At 42.4% G+C, this 23,745-nt stretch overlaps 1 protein-coding gene across 4 annotated transcripts in view; it reads right to left on the reverse strand.

The window, feature by feature from the left end:
• Positions 1–1,831: 1,831 nt before the first annotated feature.
• LOC141073554 (uncharacterized) overlaps positions 1,832–23,745 on the reverse strand; it is a 132,756-nt gene continuing 110,842 nt past the window's right edge. For 3 of the 4 annotated variants that reach the window (XM_073560824.1, XM_073560833.1, XM_073560843.1), the window contains one exon: positions 1,832–4,788. In XM_073560824.1, the coding sequence (XP_073416925.1) occupies positions 3,719–4,788 (1,070 nt within the window). In that variant the 3' untranslated portion in view covers positions 1,832–3,718. The remainder of the gene's footprint in view (positions 4,789–23,745) is intronic. The other variant, XM_073560852.1, reaches the window with a different exon arrangement.

Raw genomic sequence — 23,745 nt, forward strand, 5'->3', positions numbered from 1 at the left:
TTCTCTTATATGTTATCAGGTGTAATAGTTTATGTTTAGCTATCGACATAGCATCTTGCATCCTTATCATAAGTATCATCATATTTATTCCTTATGTTTTGTATATTCATGTGATGGAAATAGAGATGGAGAATCTATTTGCAGAACTCTTAATTCATCTGCCAGGTCAGTAATCCATGACCACTGGACAGGAGGCCTGTGGGTCTCTGTTCTTTGCGGCTCTTCTGTTGAGTAGCGGAGCTTGCACAACATCATTTTTGCAGCATGAAGCTCTGACTACTTCACTCCAGCCTAGCTAATCAAAAGAGGAGCCAGGAAGAATGGAGATTCGCAGGACTCCCATCCAGAGGTCATAGATTAGTAGACTACTGATGGACTGGAGTTCTGCAGATCAGTTCTCCGCATCTATAATCTGCTCCTGTGCCTTGCTAGTCCGGATTTTAATAATGATCAGACTTTTTATGTATGTGATTTTAATATCCTGTGTAGAGTTTCACTCATGTAGGCATTAGGCAGCGTTCATACAAGCAACATTTTTAGTCCAACAAGGCAAGATCTATTCTCTATAAACCGCAGGGGAATGTTAAATCGACACAACCATTCTCTGACACATAGGTAAACACAACAGGAAAGTACAGTCCATATGGCAGGTCAATACTCCGGCAGGTTTAAAATGAAACCAATTGACCTGGTTAGCAATACCACAAAGAAACGCAGGAAATTAAAAAAAGAATTATATAGAGTTCCTAATATCAATGTTTAAAAGTGGATGCTCATGGATGAATGGTAGACCATTCGAGGGAAACTGCATACCGAATCACAAGGAAAAACCCGAATTTAATGGTCAATAGTACAAATATAATAAAAAAATATATTTAAAAAAAAAAAATATATAAGAAAATTAGAAACAATAATAATGTTTAAAATACCTTTATTATATAATAGTGGTACATGTATATAAAAAAGCAATGTGTGCTCAAATCAATTAAAATATATACCAATATAGGTTTAATACACAGCGGTCCACATATATAAGATAATGTAGTTACACCTTTTCAAAATAATTGTCCAATAAAAAAGTGACCAAAAAAATATATCAAGCGCCAAAACAATTATGTAGGCTTAAACAAAGTGTCAGTATATTCAATAAAAAACTGCAAAGGTGCAATATCAGCCATCTAATAATGAAGTGTTCATCCAAATGATACAAATTAAAGTGCTAAGTGCAAAAAAAGGGGAACAGAAGTGCAAAAGGACAATTAAGGGTGTATACCTTTAAGGACCGCCGGTAAGCGAGCAACACAGCCCCGACGCGCGTTTCGGAATAAATCCTTCGTCAGGGGGTGTTGCTCGCTTACCGGCGGTCCTTAAAGGTATACACCCTTAATTGTCCTTTTGCACTTCTGTTCCCCTTTTTTTGCACTTAGCACTTTAATTTGTATCATTTGGATGAACACTTCATTATTAGATGGTTGATATTGCACCTTTGCAGTTTTTTATTGAATATACTGACACTTTGTTTAAGCCTACATAATTGTTTTGGCGCTTGATATATTTTTTTGGTCACTTTTTTATTGGACAATTATTTTGAAAAGGTGTAAATTACATTATCTTATATATGTGGACCGCTGTGTATTAAACCTATATTGGTATATATTTTTATTGGACAATTATGTGTTGTTTATTAAACCTATATTGGTATATATTTTAATTGATTTGAGCACACATTGCTTTTTTATATACATGTACCACTATTATATAATAAAGGTATTTTAAACATTATTATTGTTTCTAATTTTCTTATTTTTTTTTTTTAAATATATTTTTATATTATATTTGTACTATTGACCATTAAATTCGGGTTTTTCCTTGTGATTCGGTATCCGGCAGGTTTAAGTCAACCCACACACAAATCAGGAAAAGATCTCTCCAGCTCCCAAATTCAGGTAGACTGTCCACCATTAGATGGTCCTTTTCTCTTTAGGATAAAAGATTGCTCAGCTCCTCCGCTCTCCTTTCCACTCAATTGACTCCTTAGTGACTGAGCCAATTTTGACCCTAATGACCAGGCCAAATATTTATATCTGACCAGTATCATTTCATATGGCAATAATACTGGAGCATGTCAATGGATCTCAGTGATTCTGAGGTTAAATGTATTAATTGTAAAATTCACAGTTTATCATTTATTTTTGTTATTTTCTCGTGAAGCTTATTGGATTCTAAAGTTGAATACTAATTTTCCTCAAGGTATGAATTCTAGAAACGATTTATTCTGTATCTATTAAGGTTGTGTTCATCCAGAGTTTTGCAATCACACCTTGTGCATATATAACGATTTATTCTATATCTATTAGGCTAGGTTCACATTGCATTAGTTCAGTCCGTTCAACACATAAATTAACTGCACCAACGCAAATGCCTTTTAAAGATTGCGTTATGTGATCGTGCAAGTGCTGATGCTCCATCGGCGCTAGCAGTGACAGACCCTCGAATTCTGCTGACCGCATCCGAGGGTCCGTCACAGCATGACGGCACATCGCTAACGCCTGCAGACTATGACATGCGTTAGCGATGCGCTACGTTATGGCAGTCTATGGCTGCGCTAACGTATACGTTACATAGCATTAATGCCGCGTTGTAACGCCATCCGATAGAAAACTGCCATAACACAATGTGAACCCAGCCTTAAGGTTGTGTTCATCCAGAGTTTTGCAATCACACCTTGTGCATATATAATTAATGACTTATGTTTTCATTGGTCCTTTTTTGGATATAGGGTTGTTCATTTTTATGTCTTGTATCCTATGATTCAGGCTAAGTGCACACGCTGCGGATTGCTCTGCGGATTTTTCCGCGTGGATTTGGTAAAATCCGCAGGTAAATCCGCAGGTCAAAAGACCTGCGGTTTAAATGCGGATTACCCTGCGGTTTCACACCTCTACTATGTTAAAGGTGTGAAACCGCTGCGGAATTCGCACAAAGAACTGACATGCTACGGATTGTAATCCGCAGAAAAATCCACAGCAGCTGCACAGCGTTTTTGGTTTTCCATAGGCTATAATAGTACTATACACTGTCTGAAGAACTGTTGCGGATCCGCAGGGCCAAATCCGCTGCGTATCCGCAGCGTGTGCACATAGCATAAGGGTTCTTTGAATGCACTCGAAACTCGTCAGGCAACTGGTTCTTAATTATGGCTTGAATTGTAACAGGAGAAAATGGCCCCCAAAATTTTTTGTGCAATTTCTCCAGAGTACACTGCTACCCCATATATGAGGGAAAAGAACTGTTTGGGCACACCGCAGGGCTTGGAAGGGAAAGAGCTCTGTTTGACTTTTTAAATGCCAAAATCGCTGAATTGAAAGTTTTTATATAATTTATTTAATGTGATTGTCAGGATTTTATTTTTGATATTATGTCTCTCAATGTTAAAATTAACCTACCCTTAAAATTATAGACTCTTTGTGTCTTTGTCAGTGGGCAAAGTTACAAAATCAGCAAGGGCTCAAATACTTATTTCTCCCACTGTACTAAATCGGTTTCATGATATTTGTACCATGATTATCCCTATTTATTCAAATCCTTTGATTCTTTATGTATTGAAGTCTGTATATCGCATTTTTCTGTTCTTGCTTGTTCTGGCTTTGATTTTCTATTTATTGTTATATTATGCGGTTAAAAAATTAAAGAAAACTTTGAATTAAAAAAAAAATGGCTACTTTCCTGTGTGAGTTTTCAGATGTTTAACAAGGTGTAATTTACGATTAAAACATTTCCCACATTCTGAACATGAAAATGGCTTCTCCCCTGTGTGAATTCTCTGATGTCTAACAAGATGTGATTTCCGATTAAAACATTTCCCACATTCTGAACAAGAAAATGGTTTCTCCCCTGTGTGTACCATCTGATGTTTAACAAGACTTGAATTACGTGTAAAACATTTCCCACATTCTGAACAAGAAAATGGCTTCTCCCCTGTGTGTACCATCTGATGTTTAGCAAGGCTTGAATTACGTGTAAAACATTTCCCACATTCTGAACAAGAAAATGGCTTCTCCCCTGTGTGTACCATCTGATGTTTAACAAGACTTGAATTACGTGTAAAACGTTTCCCACATTCTGAACAAAATGCTTTCTGCTCTGTGTGACTTTTTTGATGTGCAACAAGACTTGAATTATGTCTAAAACATTTCCCACATTCTGAACACGAAAATGGTTTCTCCCCTGTGTGAATTCTCTGATGTTTAACAAGATATGATCTTTGCGCAAAACATTTCCCACATTCTGAACAAGAAAATGCTTTCTGCCCTGTGTGACATTTTTGATGAGCAACAAGACTTGAATTATGTCTAAAACATTTCCCACATTCTGAACACGAAAATGGTTTCTCCCATGTGTGAATTCTCTGATGTTTAACAAGATATGATCTTTGCGTAAAACATTTCCCACATTCTGAACATGAAAATGGCTTCTCCCCTGTGTGATTTTTCAGATGTGCAACAAGATATTTCCCACATTCTGAACATGAAAATGGTTTCTTCCCTATGTGAGCTTTTTCATGTTCAACAGCCCTTCTGTGACTTTTGTTTTGCATATTTGTCTTTGATGAAGCAGAAAAAAGGACCTGATGAAAAGGATCAGAGGACAGAGGTTTTCTGATGAGATCTTGACGTGTATCTGGTATAATGACGTGTTCTTCACAGGTATTGGGTGTGATACTAAGATTATCTGCTGAAAAATCTGAGACTATCAGACGTCTCTCTGAGTTCCTGGTACAGTCATCTGCTAAGGATAAAAAATGATTTAAGTATTTTTCATTAACACTGCATTGAATCTCTATTACTAATTATATTAAATAATTTATAGCATTCCCATGCAAACTGCAATACAATTCAATTATTGACAGACTAAGACAATAGACCAGAAGGAGGGACTGAGATTACCGTGTTAGGTCACCAGGTTATGTACTTACAAATTTTCACTACTCTATTGTAGCCATCTTTTCAGTTCACGATTCCCTGTGTCTGTCATGAATCTGATTCAGTTACAAGTTCAGAAGAGACTCATAAAAGGGATCTGTAATCCGTTTTATTAGGAGATTCCTTTTCAGACATTCGCTGACAGGTACAAGCACTGTAGCACACAGCAAAGCACACTGGAGCAGATTGATCATGTACACAAGTTATGGCTTTGGAGGAAATGAGTTGTTTTATATTCATTTTTATTGATGTAACTAAACAGTGGATACAAGAAAGAACAAGTCCTTTATATTCATATATACAGTTGTGCTCAAAAGTTTACATACCCCAGCAGAATTTTGGCTTTCTTGGCCTTTTTCAGAGAATATGAATGAGAACACCAAAACTTTTTCTCCATTCATGGTTAGTAGTTCGGTGAAGCCATTTATTGTCAAACTACTACAGTACAGACCAAAAGTTTGGACACACCATCTCATTCAAAGAGTTTTCTTTATTTTCATGGCTATGAAAATTGTAGATTCACTCTGAAGGCATCAAAACTATGAATTAACACATGTGGAATTATATAATTAACAAAAAAGTGTGAAACAACTGATAATATGTATTTTATTCTAGGTTCTACAGAGTAGCCACCTTTTGCTTTGATTACTGCTTTCCACACTCTTGGCATTGTAGGCATTTACTACAGGCCACCTGTGAAAGCTGTAGATATGGATGAACTCTTTATGCATCAAATGGCCAAGTTCTCCATAAAATATGACATAGTTATCATGGGAGATTTCAACTATCCTGACATTTGTTGGGAATCTCTCTCAGGCAAAACTAACAGGTCAAGAAAATTCTTATCCTCTCTTGCCGACAACTTTATCTTCCAAAAGGTAGGGGAGAAAACAAGGGGAACTGCTACCTTGGATCTAATCCTTATAAACAGGGAGGAAATGGTTGAGGAGGTAAAAGTGGATGGGACCCTAGGAGGTAGCGACCATGCTATTTTAGAATTCTGGATAACTAGAGGAGGAAGACATGTGAAGACTCAGACGTCAAGGTTAGATTTCAGAAAGGCAGATTTTAAGGGATTCAGAAAGAGAATTGGAGGGATCCAATGGCTGGATATCCTTAAGGACAAAAATGTCCAGGAAGGATGGGAAATCTTGAAAAATGAAATTCTCAAAGCACAATTGTTAACAATTCCGAAAAGAGGGAATATGAAGCATTTAAGGAAACCAGGATGGATGAACACTGAACTTAAGCACATGCTAAAAAGGAAGAAAAATGTTTATAAAATGGAAAGAGGGAGGCATATCTAAAGAAGAATATAATGCTGTCTGCAGAATTTGCAGGGCATAAATCAGATCTAAAGCTAACAATGAATTGAGGCTTGCTTGAGATGTCAAAAGCAATAATAAAGGATTTTGGGGATATGTCAAAAGTAAAAGAAAAGTCAAAGATGCTATAGGATTTTTACAGGATGAAAATGATGAAAAGGTAAGACAGGATGTTGAGAAGGCCGAACTTTTAAATTCCTATTTTGCATCTGTTTTCTCTCAGAAAGGAAATGTAACATGAACTGTTCTTCACTGTACTATTAAGGGAATAGAAGAATCCAGGATATCTATAAACAATAAGATAGTGAGGAAACACTTAGCTAACCTAAATTAATTCAAGTCTCCAGGTCCAGATGAAATACACCCCAGAGTACTGAAGGAGATAGCAGAAGAAATTTTTGAACCCCTCTCCATAATCTTTGAAAATTCTTGGAGAACAGGAGAAGTCCCAGAAGACTGGAGAAGAGCAAATGTTGTTCCCATCTTCAAAAAGGGGAAGAAGGTGGACCCAGGCAACTATAGGCCGGTGAGTCTGACTTCTATACCAGGAAAAATCTTTGAACAAATTATTAAACAACATGTATGTAAGTACCTGGATAAGAATGAAGTGATTAAACAGAGTCAGCATGGGTTTGTAACTAATAAGTCATGACAGACTAACTAATTTCCTTCTGACAGAATCACTGATTGGGTGGATCAGTGAAATGCTGTAGATATAGTATATCTTGACTTCAGCAAAGCATTTGACAAAGTATCTCACACAATCCTTATTGAGAAAATGGCTAAGTATGGAATGGACAAGGCAACTGTTAGGTGGATTCATAACTGGCTTAGTGATCGGACACAAAGAGTGGTCGTAAATGGCTGCACATCCAGTTGGAAGAATGTCTCAAGTGGGGTACCACAGAGCTCCGTCCTGGGCCTTGTATTGTTCAACATCTTTATAAATGATTTAGATGAAGGAATTGAGGGTAAACTGATTAAATTTGCTGATGACACAAAGGATAGGAGGGATAGCTAATACTAGAGAAGAGAGAGAGAGGATTCAAAAAGATATAAATAAACTGGAGCAGTGGGCAGCAACTAACAGAATGGTTTTTAACAGGGAAAAATGCAAAGTACTACATCTGGACAATAAAAATGAAAAAAGCATATACAGAATGGGAGGAATAGGGCTAAGCAACACCAAATGTGAAAAAGACTACGGTATACTAATAGATCAAAGACTGAGTATGAGTCAACAGTGTAATGCAGCAGCAAAAAAGGCAAATGCAATTCTAGGATGTATTAACAGAAGCATACACTCTAAATCACGTGAAGTCATTATTGCCCTCTACTCCTCTTTGGTCAGACCTCATCTGGAATACTGTGTCCAGTTTTGGGTGCCACATTTTAAAAAAAGACATCAATAAACTGGAGCAAGTTCAGAAAAGAGCGACCAGAATGGTGACCGGTCTGCAAACCCTTCCTTATGAGGAAAGGTTGCAGGATTTTGGAATGTTTAGCTTGCAGAAGAGAAGACTGAGAGGAGACTTAATAGCTGTCTACAAATATCTCAAGGGCTGTCACATTGTAGAAGGATCATCTTTATTCTCATTTGCACAAGGAAAGACTAGAAGCAATGGGATGAAACTGAATGAGAGGAGAGACACAGAGAGAGAGACACAGATTACATATTAGAAAAAACTTTTTGACAGCGTGATCAATGAGTGGAACAGGTTGCCACGAGAGGTGGTGAGTGCTCCTTCAATAGAAGTCTTCAAACAGAGGCTGGGCAGACATCTGTCTGGGATGATTTAGCGAATCCTGGTTTGAGCAGGGGGTTGGACCAGATGGCCCAGGGGGTCCCTTCCAACTCTACTATTCTATGATTCTACGATTCTATATTCAAGGAATTGATGCCAGTCAGCAGTGTTCAAACTGTAATTAACAAATGGAAAATCAGGAGCTCTGTAAAAAAACAAAACCACGGTCAGGTAGACCAACAAACATTTTGTCCACAAATGCCGGGATGCAAAGAAAAACCCACAAACAACATCAGCTGAAATACTGGACTCTCTGAAAACTAGCGATGTGGCTGTTTCAAGATGCGCAATAAGAAGGTACTTGAAGAAAAATGGGCTGCATGGTCAAGTCGCCCTAAGAAAGCCATCACTGCACAAATGCCACAAAAGTATCTTGCCTACAATATGCAAAACAACACAGAGACAAGACATAAAACTTCTGGAACAAGTGATGATGATGACGATTTCCCACCGCCACCTCATACAGAGACCAAGTCTGTAAAATGTAAAAGGGTGAAGCTCTGAGTCGGGAAAGTCTCATTGTGTGAACACGGCTCAACGACAACAACATTGATGAGAACAAAATTGAACTTTTTGGTAACAAACAAACGTTACATTTGGAGAGAGGTCAACAAGGCCTATGATGAAAGAAACACCATTCCTACTGTAAAGCACGGAGGTGGATTGCTGATGTGTGAGCTACAAAGGCACAGGAAACTTGGTCGAAATTGAATTGAAGGAAACATAAATGCAGCAAGTTATCAGCAAATACTGAAGGCAAATTTGCAATTAGCCCGGAAGCTGCGCATGGGACGTATTTGGACGTTCCAGCAACAAATATGAACCTAGCACTCAAATAGTTGAGTGCTAGGTTCATATTTGTTGCTTTAACGGTTTGGGAACCTAACCTTAGCACCATCTTGAGTTGTGCTCACGGTGTTCTTTCTGTATTTGGACGTTCCAACATAACAACTATCCAAAACACAAAGCTAAGTCGACCTGTCACTGGCTACAGCAGCACAAAGTGAAGGTTCTGGAGTGGCCATCTCAGTCTCCTGACCATAATATCATTAAGCCAATCTGGGGAGATCTCAAGCACGCAGTTCACGCTAGACAGCTCAGGAATTTACAGTAACTGGAAGCTTTTTGCCAGGAAGAGTAGGCAGCTTTACTATCTGAGAAAATAAAGACCCTTATCCACCACTACCACAAAAGACTAGAAGTTATCATTGATTTTAGAGGGGGCAATACACGGTAAAAAGAAATGGGGTATGTGAACTTTTTATCAGGGGCATTTGGATGTTTTGGGTTGTCATTATGATTTAAAAAGAAAAGACAGTAGTTTGACAATAAATGGATTCACCCAACCACTAACTATGAGTGGAGAAAAAGTTTTGTTGTTATCATTCATATTCTCTGAAAAAAGACCAAGAAAGCAAAAATTCTGCTGGGGTTTGTAAACCTTTGAGTACAACTGTATGTCATACAAGCCAATAGAGACATTTACTAAATATGGGAGCACCAGGGGATCTGAAAAAGTATTTACAGCAGTGTCCTCTGCAAACAAACCTATATACTCATGTATAAGGGTACCGTTACACCTAGCAATGCACCAGCGATCCCGACCAGCGATATGACGCAGTCAGGAACGCTGGTACATCGCTAGGTGGTCGCTAGTGAGCTGCCACACAGGCAGATCTCACCAGCGACATCACTGGGGACGGGGATCGCTACTTACCTGTCAGACGCGGCGATCCTGCGTCCTCCCGCCCGGCTCCACGCGTCACTCGTCTCCACAGCAGGAAGCCCAGCAGGAAGTGGCCGACGAGGAATGGTCCTGGAGCTTCTCGCGCGATCAGCTATAACCAGCGGGGGAGCCAGTCGGAGCTAAGTATCACATGCAGTGATATCGCTAGCAATATCGCTGCAACGTCACAAAATCGGTGACTTTACAGCGATATTGCTAGCGATATCGCAGTGTGTAACGGGGGCTTAAGACGAGTTATTCAGCAAATTTTTTGTGTGCTGAAAACGCCCCCTTCAACTCATACACGAGTCACTGTCCCAGGGAGACGGCGGGGAGGGGGAGCAGCGGGTCACAGAGGCAGGAGTCAGCGGCTAAAGCCTGTGCCCGCTACTAAAGAGAAATTAATATTCACTGCGCTGGCAGTAAATTTACATTTGTCTTATAGCGCACACAGTTACAGCTGCAGCCGTCGACTTCCAGCACACATCCTACATACCTTACGGCGCGCGCCCACGCTGCATCTTGTTTGTTTTGGCGTCAGCAGCTCTTCCAGCCGAGCGATCACGTGACCCAGCTCATTAAGGTAATGAATATTCATGCCTCTCCACTCCCATAGTAGAGTAGGGATGAGCGAGTAGTGAAGTATTTGGACTCGCTGTGCTCGTACCGAGTACATCATAATACTCGGGTATTCGGTACGAGTAGCGAGTCCAATGTTAGTCAATGGAAAATGCGAGTAATTGTCTGCTGAACCCTACAAAGCGGTCTGGGGGCTGAGGAAAAGGCTAAAAAATGTGTAAATGTTAAAATATGTATGGTGTAATCAAATGTATATAATATGGGGGCACCTGGTCAGGGGCTGCACAAGTAGTTTTACATCATTGCTTCACTAGAATGTACAAACACTATTTGAAGTTCTGTCATTTTTTGCCAGCAAAGCGGGGCTTGTACGCCACTTACGCAGAGACAGTGATATATCAGAAGTGCCATAACAACGAGATATGATGGAGGCGATCTGACAGCTAAGTGTGTAAGTGGTGTAAGGAGAGCAATCTGCCCTAGGGGCTGTGTGATGGTTAACGCAGGAGGAAGAAGCCACCCATCATCATCATCATCACAAGTGATTCACAATTATAAAGCTTGGACTACTGTCCTTGTTGTTTTTTATTTTTAAATTCTATTTTTTACAGGGATATGGTACCCAAAGCCCGGAGGATAGTCTCCTCTCCTCCGGACCGTGGGTACCATCCGCAAATGTTCTGCTTACTTTCCGCATGGTGTGCACAGCCACATGCGGGAAGTAAGCGGAACAATGCATTCCTATTGGTGCGGGATCGCCGCGATTCCGCAAATTAATGAGCATGCTGCGGTTTTTACCGCAAAGCGATTCCGCCGCGGTAAAAACCGCAGCATTAGCACAGCATTGCGGAATCCCATAGGAATGCATGGGATGCTTATTTTTCGCGTTTTCACGGCAAAATCGCGCGGTTAAAACCGCCGCGGAAACGCGAAAAAAAGCCACGTGTGAACTCAGCCTAAGAATAACACCATTTTTTTTTTTTTTTTTTTACATTCTATCTTTTCCTACTGATGCCGCATAGGAGGCCTCAGTAGTAAAAAGTTGGTCACACTCGTCAAACACTATGTTTGACGAGTGTGACCAACCTGTCAATCAGTTCTCCAAGCGATGCTACAGATCGCTTGGAAAACGCCAGCATTTTGCAAGCTAAATAACGCTTGCAAAATGCTAGTTTTTACGCGGGAAAATCGCGGGAATTTAAAATGCGATTTTCCCGCGGAATGGAATTCCGGAATTCTCGCGTTAATTTCCGCAAGAGTTCCGGTACGTGTGCACTTAGCCTAATGGAACATTGTTTTTAGCTTATTCACCATGAGCAGGATTTCTAAACTTTTTTAAGAAGAAGAAAAGGGGCTTGTATGGGAAGGGATGGACGTGATCACCAATTGCCAAAAAATAATGTTTTGGGTGACTTTAGGTAGGGATACTGTCATCTGTAGGGCTTAAATACTGTTGCGAAATCCAGTCCTTGTTAAATTTTATCAGAGTCAACCTGTCTGCATTCTCTGTAGTCAACCATGTGCGTGTATCTGTGATGATTGCCCCAGCGGCACTGAAAACATGCTCTGACATCACACTAGCAGCAAGGCAGGCCAGCACCTCCAAGGCATATAAGGAGAGGTCTGGTCAACTATGCAGCTTGGATACCCAGTAATTAAATGGAACAGAAGCATCAGGAAGGACGCAGGTATGGTCACTTAGTCGTTGACCATCTTGTTCAACTTCTCTCCTTGACATTGGTACTGGCCCAGCTAGTTTTTGCTGATGAGCCGGTTTATTGAAGATGGCCCAGTTTGTTGACATTTTACCAGCACCTCTTTGGGACCTGCTTGGCGTGTCCTCCCCATTAATGCATGCTGTTGTACAGAGCTGGTACCTCTGCTAGCAGCGGTGTCTGAGGGTGCTGTTGCCATGAAATGATCGACAACGGCCCTTTTGAAGGATTCAATTGTGAAACCCCTTGGTGACTGCAACAGTAGCGAAGGAAATTTGTCCTTGTACCGTGGGTCTAGAAAGATGACAAACCAGTATAGGTTGCTATTGAAAATGTGGATTATGCGAGGGTCTTGGCACAGACAGTCAGATATGAAGTGTGCCATGTGTGCCAAGCTGCAAAGAGGCAAAGTTTCTGTGACCCCAGAAGGTGGAACAATACCCATCCTCTCCTCACACTGACTCTCCTCCACCTCCTCCTCTCCAGCCCACCCATGCTGGACAGACATGAAGCTGGGGTCGGGATTCCCCTCTGTAGCATGAGGTGTCCCCTCGGTACCACTGAAAAATAAGTCCTCTCCCTCCTCATCATCTTCATCCCCCAATGTTGTCTGATATTGGCTAGGCTGAGTAGGATCACCCATTGTGAAATCTTGCTCCATACCCAGCTGCTGGGCACACAATGATTCCATTTTTAGATTCTGCAGCGATTTTTTCAGTAGACATAGCATAGGGATGGTTACGCTGATAATAGCCTGATCACCGCTCACAAGCTTGGTGCAGTACTCAAAGTTATCAAACACCTCAGAAATATCAGCGATCCACACCCACTCGACAGTTGTTATGTGTCTTGGCTGAATCTCAGTGTGACGGGCATGTTTAAGCTGGTATTCAGCAAGTGCCCTCTGCTGCTCTTATCCTTTGCCAACATATGATATGTTGAGTTCCAACGTGTTGGCAGGTCGCAAATGAGTCGGTGGGTTAGCAAATTAAATTGCTTTTGAAGCGCTGCAAGACCGGCAACAGCGGTTGACGAATGGCGGAAATAGGTGCAAATATGGCGCACCTTCTCAAGTAGGTACGGCAAGTCTGGGTATGTTTTTATAAATTTCTGCACCACTAGGTTCAGCACGTGAGCCATGCATGGCACATGGACCAGCTTCCCGAGCTGTAAAGACACCACCAGGTTACACCCATTGTCGCAGACAACCAGACCGGGTTGGAGTTGCAGTGGGGAGAGCCACTGCTCGGTCTGTTCTTTTAGTCCTTGCCACAGCTCTGCTGCAGTGTGTGGTGTTTCACCTAAGCAGATCAGCTTCAGCAGAGCATGTTGCCGCTTTGCCGATGCGCTGCTGCACAGCTCCCAACTTGGGAGTGATGTGGAGGGTAATTCAGCATAGGATGACGAGGCGGAGGAGGAGGAGGAAGAGGGGAGACAGGATGTATATGATGAGGCGGAAACCCTGATTGAAGTTGGTGGCGTGGGTAGGATATGTGATGGTCCAGTTAGAGACTTTGTCCCACCCTCCACCAGGCTGAGCCAGTGTGCCGTGACAGATGTATCGTCCCTTGCCACAAGTACTTGTCCACGTGTCTGTTGTAAGGTGGACCTTCCCAGTTATGGCATTGGTGAGAGCATGCTTTAGATTGTTTAACACGTGCTGGTGTAACGCGGGTACGGCACACCGGGAAAAATAGTGCCGGCTGAGAACCAAGTATCGTGGGGCAGCCACAGCCAACAGAGCATGGAAAGACTGTGTCCCCACCAGCCTAAATGGCAACATCTCCATGGCTAGCAACGTGGCAATGTGCGCTTTCAGTATTTGTGCTTGTGGATGCGTGGCTTGGTATTTACACCTACTTTCATACATCTGGGGCACGGACAATTGGACGCTTGCTTGGGACAAACAAGTGGATGAGCTAGTTGTGTCCTGTGTCTGTGCAACCGCAGCTTGTGAGCAAGAGGTATGATCACCTGCTTCCTGGCCAGCACATTGGGAAGGATGGATCACAGGCGACATGGCAGTGGTTTGACCCACAGTCATCGATTTGGTACCCTGTTGTTCAGCCCACCGACTAGGGTGCTTGGCTGCCATATGTTTCTGCATACTGGTGGTGCTTTGGTTGCCCTTGCCCTGGGCTCTGCTCAGCTTCCTATGGCATATGCTACAGATGAAAACATTTGGTTCAGAAGGACTATCAGAAAAAAATTTCCAGACAGCGGCTGAACGCACCCTTGCCTTGACTTGGGGCACAGAGCGATTGCTCTTGGCAACAGTTGACACACTTCGCACTCTACTCAAACCAGTAGCCCTTGAAGCCTTTGCTTTTGCTACGTATCCACCTTCTTCCTCTGTGCTGCTGTGCTGGCTATGCGTGCCAACGGTCCAGGTCGGATCGTTAGTCTCATCATCGACCACCTCATCGTCCATGTCTTCATCCTTCTTCCGTGTTGATATTGGCGACTGGCCAGATGGCAACTGTGTGTCATCACCATCATACTCCACCTTTTTACCCGGTATATCATGTGGCTGAAATTGGCTTTCTTCTGGCCGTGGGGTTTCAAATATTTGGCAATCATCAGCAGAGGATACCTCACGTTCCTCTTCAATGTCGCGCGGGGAGAGGCCAGAAGCAGCGGAAGAAAATGGACCAAAACAGATCCTCAGAGTGGCCAAAGGGTTGGGGTCAAATGTTTCCTGTGACTCTTGACGGGGTAGGAACAGGTTGAGAATAGGATGACCAAGTGTTCTCTGTATGGACAGGAGACTGTTTTGTCATGGACGATTGGGTGCTGCTAGAAAATTGCATTGAGGCCTTATCAGCCATCCAAGATCTGTTCTTGTTCTTCTACCTTCCAGACCTGTTTATGTTCCAGACCAGGAAAGTTCACCAGATGAATCAACCTTCTTTGGTCTCCCAGACTCTGTGCCTTGTTGGGCACCAATGACAACCCCATGTCCATGTCCCATCACAACAGCCTTTGTAGGATTTTTTGATTTTTCTGCCAGTGTTGCAGATGTTCAGATGCAGATATTGGGGAACAAGGAGCAGTTAGTGCTTTGTGGAAGGTAGCACTACAGCCTAGCACTGCTAGTACTGCTTTGTGTTTTACAAACAGCACCAGCAACAGCACAAAAATATTGCCCTGAGGCCTACGGCGAGATTACGCACCCCAGTAACCACACAAGACAGCGGTGATGGCTGCGTTGAGTTGTGCAGTACCGTGCGTCCTATTCGCTGTGAACACAGCACCGCAACAGCACAAAAAAACTGCCCTGAGGTTTAAGGCGAGATTACGCACCCTAGTAACGAGAAAACAGCGGTGCTGCCACTAAAAAATTGCCCTTAGGTTTAAGGCGAGATTGCGCACCCCAGTAACGAGACAAGACAGCGGTGCTGCCGCTAAAAACTTGCCCTGAGGTTAAGGCTGTGTTCACACACAGCGTTTTTTTAGCGGTTTTCACTATAAGACCGCTAAAAATAAGCTTCCCAGTCATTTCTATGCATTTTGCACTTTTTGTGCACATTGATGCGTTTTTAACCGCGAAAAAAACGCATCGCGGTAAAAACGCAGCATGCTCATTAATTTTGCGGATTTTTCCGCGTTTTTGGCTTGTTCCATGCGTTTTGAAACCACTGCGGAAAAAAACACATCAAAAACGCGCAAACGCCGCGGGAAAAAAAGGCGCGGCTTCTGGGAAGGGTGTCAGGTTTTTGAGCAGAAATTTTCTGCTACGTGTGCACTTAGCCTTAAGGCGAGATTGCGTACCCCAATAACGAGACAAGACAGCGGTGCTGCCGCTAAAAACTTGCCCTGAGGTTTAAGGCGAGATTACGCACCCCAGTAACCACACAAGACAGCGGTGCTGGCTGCTTGTCAGTTGTGCAGTACCGTGCGTCCTATTCGCTGTGAACAGGGATAAATGAGACCCCAAAAATAGCTGGGGAAAACTGTCACTACTCAGTCCCTGACCTTATACTTTCAGTTCTGAAAAGAGCTTTTGGGAATTTCTGGATGATTTGCACAAAGAAACACAACTCTCCCTACACTAGATGTGCTCTGCATGCAATGTGCAGAAAATGGCGGCCGCAGGGCTTAGATAGAGCCATGCTATGACATGTATGACGCTGGGCAGCCAGCCAATCATAGTAATGCCGCCCACAACCAAGAAGGGTGCGGCATTACTGTGAATGGCAAATGCTGTGCGGGAGATCTGAATAGTGCGAGGCGAGTAGTGGAATCATCGGTTTGTGTCGAGTACGGCGAGTACTGCATAACTCGCCGAGTATCCACGAATATGCTCGCTCATCCCTAGCGTAGAGTAAATATTCATTACCTTAATGAGTGGGGTCAGGCGATTGCTCGGCAGAAAGAGCAGCTGGAGTCGGAACGAGATGCAGCGAGGGGGCGCAGGAAGGCAAGTAGGATGTTTTTTTTTTAATTGGGAACCATGCATACAAGGATAGGGGATAAGGAGCCATTTATACAAGGACAGTGACGGGGGGAGCCATGCATAACAGGATAGGGATGAGGGGACAATGCATACTCTGCTTATACTTGAGTCAATAAGTTTACCCAGTTTTTCGTGGCAAAATTAGGTGCCTTGGCTTATACTTGAGTATATACTGTAGTTGTCCATCCCTGGTTCTTTTGTAGATTACTTGGCCTTACATTGGTGCTTGAAAGTTTGTGAATCCTTCAAAATGTTCTCATATTTCTGCATAAATTTTACCTTAAACTATATCAGTTTTTGACACTAAGGCTGTGTGCAGACGGTGCATTTCTGGAGTGTTTTTTGCTGCATTTTTTCCACACGAAAATGGCCCAAAAACGCTATGGAACCCTTATACCAGCTAAGTCAATGACGGTATGTGCACAGGTTGCGGATTCTGCTGTGGATCCGCAGCGGATTTGGCCCTGCGGATCCGCAGCAGATTCTCCTGCAGTGTACAGTACCATTCTAGTCTATGGAAATCAAAAAACGCAGTGCACATGCTGCGGATTTTTCCGCGCAGATTTGAAACTGCAGCATGTCACTTCTTTTGTGCGGATCTGCAGCAGTTTTACACCTGCTCCATTATAGAAATCTGCAGGTGTAAAACCGCAGTGGAAATCTGCACAAAATCCGCAGTAAATCTGCACTAAATCCACAGGTAAAACGCAGGTCATTTTACCTGCGGATTTAACAAAATCAGCATGGAAAATTCCACAGCAGAATCTGCAATGTGTGCACATACCCTAAGAATCATGAAGTGCTGTCCACTTGATCAGTAGTATTCCTTTCAGGATTTGTGCAGCTTTTAAATCCGAAGCATGTCGATTCTTTGTGCGTTTTGCCTCATTTTTCACTCATTGACTTTAATTGAGTCACTCAAATAAGCAGCAAAAATGCAGGTCTAAAAATGTTTGCTGTCATCTGTGTGACAGTGCAAGAAACACCAGCAGCTCTGATCAGAGCACTTCGAGGACACGCTGTCAGATGTCAAAGTTACCCCGCAGCTGTGACTGTGACCTGCGGTAAAAAGCTTACAGCTGGTCACAGGCGTCGGCTGATAAGAAACCACTACTCCCATCAGCCTACGTCTGCTGTCGCTAATAATAGTGACAGCAGGAGCTGCTGATGAGTGTAACTATCACCTGGCCTCAAAGTAATGAAAAAAAAGTTCAAATAAATACTTAAATAAAAAAAAACACAGCATACTCACCTTCATCTAATCCTCGAAGCCCTTGTCTACTGTAAAAAGTGACTGCTCTCAAAGTCATCAGGATTGTCGTGTGACATTATGGATTATCTCTTCACTTCAGACAAGTGAGCATATGGTTGTTTTTTGTTTTTGTTACAGAGGACAAGGGCATCGGGGATTAGTTGTTAAGGTGAGTATAATGTGTTCTTCATTTTTAAATAAATTTGTAAACCCGTGTGGCAATTTATTTCAAATTAAGGACTTTATTTTAGGTATTTTTTTTTATTTACAACTTGAATATGTGGTCAGTTATGAGGGTGTCTTATAGACGCATCTCCATTAATAACCCCTGGGCTTCATGTCAGCTGCCTATACAAGGCTGACATGAACATTCCAACTATCACCCCACTAGCCTCCGCATCAGAGCAAGTGGGAAGAGGGAGGCCAAGTGCCAGATTTGGAGCATCCTTTTGATGAACCACTTCTGAGATGGTTGAGAGCTAATGTTTTTAGTCTGGGAGGGGGCCATAAACCATGGCCCTTTACAAGGCTATTAATATCAGCCCACAGCTGTCTGTTTAGCTTTTGCTGTTTACAATTTTTAGGGGGACCCTACGTCAATTTTTTTCTGGAACCCCGTGTAAACTAGCCAGGAATGGCTAAGCAAACAGCTGTGAGCTGATATTAATAACCTGGGAACCTTTATGGCAATAGGCTCCTTCCCAGAATATTAACATCAGCCCTCAGCCATCGGCTTTCCCTCTGCTGGTTATGAAAATTATGCGGGAGCACACGTCATTTTTATATTGAATGAAAAAATTAAATATCAGCATGAGAGCCCACCCATATGAACCAGAATAACCACACGGGCGTCACTGCCACCAGGTATCGAGGTGCATGCCGAGTCCTGCCAGGTGGGGTATGTGCCCACGAGCCAAAATAGCAGTGTCTTGGAAGCAGCTCACCTGCGCTGAGTCCAAACTGTTGCATTCTACGATACAAGCACAGTGGATGGGATTAATAGAAATCCCATGCCCGCTGTACTTCTTTTTTACGCTGCGTAAACTCATCCACAGCGCAGGTTGACAAACCGCAACATGTCAGATTCTTTTGTGGAGATAGAACCACTGAACAAAATTCTAAGTTAAATGTGATCAAAAAGACAAATGTAAATAAAAATGGCATCCCTGAAAAAGTTATCTCGTCCCACAAAATATGCCACTATACAGCTCCATCAGTTTAAAAATTAAAAAGTTATTGCTACAAGAACAGAGATGCAAAAATGATTTTTTCTATAAAATAATTTGTATTGTGTAAAAGTGCCAAAATATAAAAGAATGATATAAATGTGGTACCCACTGTAATCGTACTGACCTGTAGAATAAAGCTGCCTTATTAATACCACACGTGGAGCGGCATAAAAAAACCTGAAAAAACAATTCCTGAATTGCAGATTTTTGTTCATTCTGCCTCCCAAAAATCGAAATAGAAAGGGATCAAAAAATGTTATGTGAACGAAAATGGTACCAATAAAAACGTCAACTCGTCCCGCAAAAAACAAGTCCTCACACGACTGCCGGACGAAATTTGGAAAAATTATAGCTCTCGATATATGGGAATGCAAAAAATTGTTTTTGCAATAAAGAGCATCTTTTAATGTGTGACATCAGCCAAACATAAAATACCTACAGGGGTTGGACAAAATAATGGAAACACCTAACGTTTTGGCATCAAATCTTCGAACATGTTATAAACATGCAAACCTTGACATATGGTAATGCTTTGTAGTTGATTATTTGTGTCATGTGATATGTGTATGTAAATTAACTGTTTGTTTTGCAGAATTGTAAGAACATTGATGAGAACCTGATACCAATGGCAGACCTCTTGGATACTCAGAGGCCAAATTGTTGGTGCTCGTATGGCAGGCGCTAGTGTAACAGAAAGTGCCCAAATGCTTGGCGTGTCAAGAGGTACTGTCTCCAAAGTAATGACTGCGTTTAAAAGAGAAGGAAAAACGTCCGCAGCAAAGCACAGGTCCGGCCGAAAGTCGAAGTTGACTAAGAGAGACCGTCGGACTCTAAAGCGAATAGTGAGAGAGGATCGCAAGGCCACGGCTCCAAAAATCACTGCTGAGCTCAATGAACACCTACAGAACCTAGTTTCCACGAAAACAGTTCCTCGGGAGCTGTACAAATCTGGATTCCACGGAAGAGCTGCAATTCGAAAACCGCTGCTCTCAATGATAAATGTTTCCAAACGTTTAGAGTGGTGTGGAAACCTCCAGAATAGGTCCCTCGAGCAGTGAAAACATGTGATATTCTCAGACGAATCATCGTCTACCCTATTTCCGACCTCAGGCTGAGTGTACGTTTGGAGACAGCCGAAAGAAGCATTCCATCCAGACTGCCTTCTCCCAACCGTAAAACATGGGGGAGGTTCTGTGATGTTCTGGGGTGCTATTTCGTGGAGATCCGCCGGGCCAATGATATCCCTTCATGGAAGAATTAACAGCCGCGATTATTTAGGAATTTTGGGTGACCAAGTGCATCCTACAGTTCAAGCACTGTTCCCGGAGGGGAACGCCATCTTTCAGGATTTCAGGATGATAATGCACCAATTCATACAGCTAGAATCGTTAAAGCATGGCACAGGGAACATTCTAATGAAATTGAGCATCTCATCTGGCCCCCACAATCCCCAGACCTCAACATTATTAAGCATTTATGGTCGATTTTAGAGATTCAAGTTAGACGTCGATTTCCGCCACCATCGTCGCTCAAAGAACTGGATGGTGTTTTAACGGAAGAATGGGCTAAAATTCCTTTGGAAACAATTCACACTTTGTATGAATCCATACCTCGGAGAATTGAGACTGAAATCGCCGCAAAAGGTGGACCTACACCATATTAACCTAACTTTTATTGATGTTTCCAGGTGTTTCCATTATTTTGTCCAACCCCTGTATATACCATATATACTCGACTATAAGCCGAGATTTTCAGCCCATTTTTTTTTGGCTGAAAGTCCCCCTCTCGGCTTATATTCGAGTCATATACCTGGGGGTCGGCGAGGGAGGGGGAGCAGGGGTGTCACAGATCATAGTTACCCTGTCTGGGCTCGGTCTCTGCAGCCCCCACTTCTCCAGTGTCTCCCTTCCTTCCTACAGTGGTCACAAGGTACCGCTCATTAAACTCATGAATATGCGCATATTCATGAGTTTAATGAGCGGTATCACGTGATCGCTGAAGGCAGGAAGGGAGACCGTGGGAGAACGGGACTGCAGAGACTGAGCCCGGACGGGGTAAGTATAGGCTATATTCACCTGTTCCCGGTCCATCGGTGCTTGCTGCTGTCTGATGTGTCCTCTTGTCAATGACATTCACACAGCAGAGGGCGCGGTGACGTTGTTAGTGCGCGCCATGCCCTCTGCTGCCTGAACGTCACTGACAGATGACGTGGCAGACAGCGGCGGCCGGCAAGCAGCGATGGGCGCAGGACAGGTGAATGTCTCAGGTGCCAGGTCCTGAGGCAGCAGCGACATCGGCACCTGGCACCCAGCGACTGAGAGGTGAGTATGTCATTTTTTTAATTTTTATTTGCAGTAGCAGCGGCAGCATATGGGGGCATAATGTATGGAGCATCTTATGGGGTCAGCATTAGGGGCATGATATGTGGAGCAGCATATGGGGACAACATATAGGGGCATGATATATGGAGCATCTTATGGGGGCAGCATATGGGGGCATAATCTATGGAGCAGCATATGGGGGTATAATGTATGGAGCATTTTATGGGGACAACATATGGGGGCATGATACATGGAGCATCTTATGTGGGCATATTCTATGTAGCAGGATATGGGGCATAATGTATGGAGCAGCATATGGGGGTATAATGTACAGAGCATCTTATGGGGGCATAATCTATGGAGCATCTTATGGTGGCAGCATATGGGGGCATAATCTATGGAACATCTTATGGGGCAGCATATTCTATGGAGCATCTTATGGGGCAGCATATGGGGCATAATCTATGGAGCATCTTATGGGGATATAACCTTTATGGAGCAGCATATGGGGCATATTATTCTAGGGAGCATCTTATGGAGCCATTTTTAACCTTTGTGCAGCATTATATGGGGTGTATTTTGTATGGAGCATCTTATGGAGCCCATCATGAACTGTATGGAGCATTAAATATGGGGCTCCTGAATCAATATGGGTATTCAAAAACCTTTAGCCTACTGATGTCTCAATTAATTTTACTTTTATTGGTATCCATTTTTATTTTGAAAATTTACCAGTAGCTGCTGCATTTTCCACCCTAGGCTTATACTCGAGTCAATAAGTTTTCCCAGTTTTTTTGTGGCAAAATTAGGGGGGTCAGCTTATACTCGAGTATATATGGTAAATCTGGTGTTACTGTAATCGCACCGACCCAAAGAATAAAGTCGCCTAATCACTTATATCGCACGAGGAACGGCGTAAAAAATAAAACCAAAACCCAGGATAAATGTGATCCAAAATGTTATGTAAAATGTTCCCAACAAAAGCTTCAAATTCATCCAAAAAAAAGCAAGTCCCCACTGAGGTCCATCCATCTGTCAATGGAAATACAGGGGGCTTCCCTACTGGTAGTACAAAAGCTCTGGAAAAGCGAAATGGCTCCTTGCTGCCCAAAAAAATTCAGCAAATTTTGCACTCCCACATCCAAATGCCCTTTCTGATCCCCAATGTACCTAAACCACATTTAGCGTACACATGTCTGGAATTTTCGTAGCAATGAAATTCCGCCAATTTTGCAGAAGCATGTCACCCAAAGCCCGACCCTGGGCATAATGAATGGGCACTACAATGTACTGGACACTAAAATGACAGTTTGTAATTTTCACTCAGCAACATCCACTGCTGGTTGTTTCTGGAAAAATCTCATGGAGTCAAAAGCGTCACTACACCAGTAGATAAATTCCCAAAGGAGTATAATTTCCTAAATGGAACTGCTCTTGTAGCAGTTATGGGCTCTGAAAATGGAGTCTGCAAATTATTTTAGGAAAATCTGCACTCCAGGAGGCAAAATGCCCTTTGTCCCTCAAGTATCGTCGTATGGCTAAGGAATACTATACAGCCATATATACGGAATATTTCCACATTCAGCTGAACTTGTATGACAAATTTTGGAGCAATTTTTACCCATATTCCTATGTAAAATCTGTTGCTAAAACAAAGTTTTTTTGGTAAAAATGTAATTATTTTTTCTTCCCTGCCTGATGGTATAAAATTGTGTGACACACCTGTGGTGTCAATATGATCATGGCACCCCTAGGTGAATTCATTAAAAGGATTAGTTTGTAAAATGGGGTCACATATGGGGGTTCTGCTGTTATGGCACTCGAAAACCGTAACAGTAAAATCTACACCATGATATGGTGCTCATTCTCTTCTGAGCTTTGCACTGTGCCTAAATAGTATTTCCTGGTTACATTTAGTGTATTGGAGCCCTTAGAAAAATTTGGGGTTAAAACAACATTTTAGTGGTAAAAATGTAATTCTTTCTTCACCTCCTAATGGTATAAAATTCTGTGAGGCACATGTGGTGTCAACATGCTCGCTACACGCCTAGATAAATTAATTGTTGGGTGTAGTTTGTAAAATTAGGTCACATATGGGGGGTTTAAGCACCACAGGGGCACTGCCAATGCGACATGGCACTCTCAAACCATTCCAGCAATATCTGAACTCCAGAATGGCATTTCTTCCCTTCTGAGCTTTGCACTATGCCTCAAAAGTATTTTTTGACCACAAATGGACTGTGTACTCAGGAGAAATTGCAAAACAAATTTTAAGGTCCATTTTTTCTGCTGTCCTTGTGAAAAAGAAAACATTGGAGGCTAAAAAACTTTTTCCTGAAAAATATTTTTTTTGCA

The sequence above is a fragment of the Dendrobates tinctorius genome, unplaced genomic scaffold (assembly GCF_039654945.1).
Source record: "Dendrobates tinctorius isolate UK_male_01 unplaced genomic scaffold, ASM3965494v1 ptg000014l, whole genome shotgun sequence".
Lineage (NCBI taxonomy): Eukaryota > Metazoa > Chordata > Amphibia > Anura > Dendrobatidae > Dendrobates > Dendrobates tinctorius.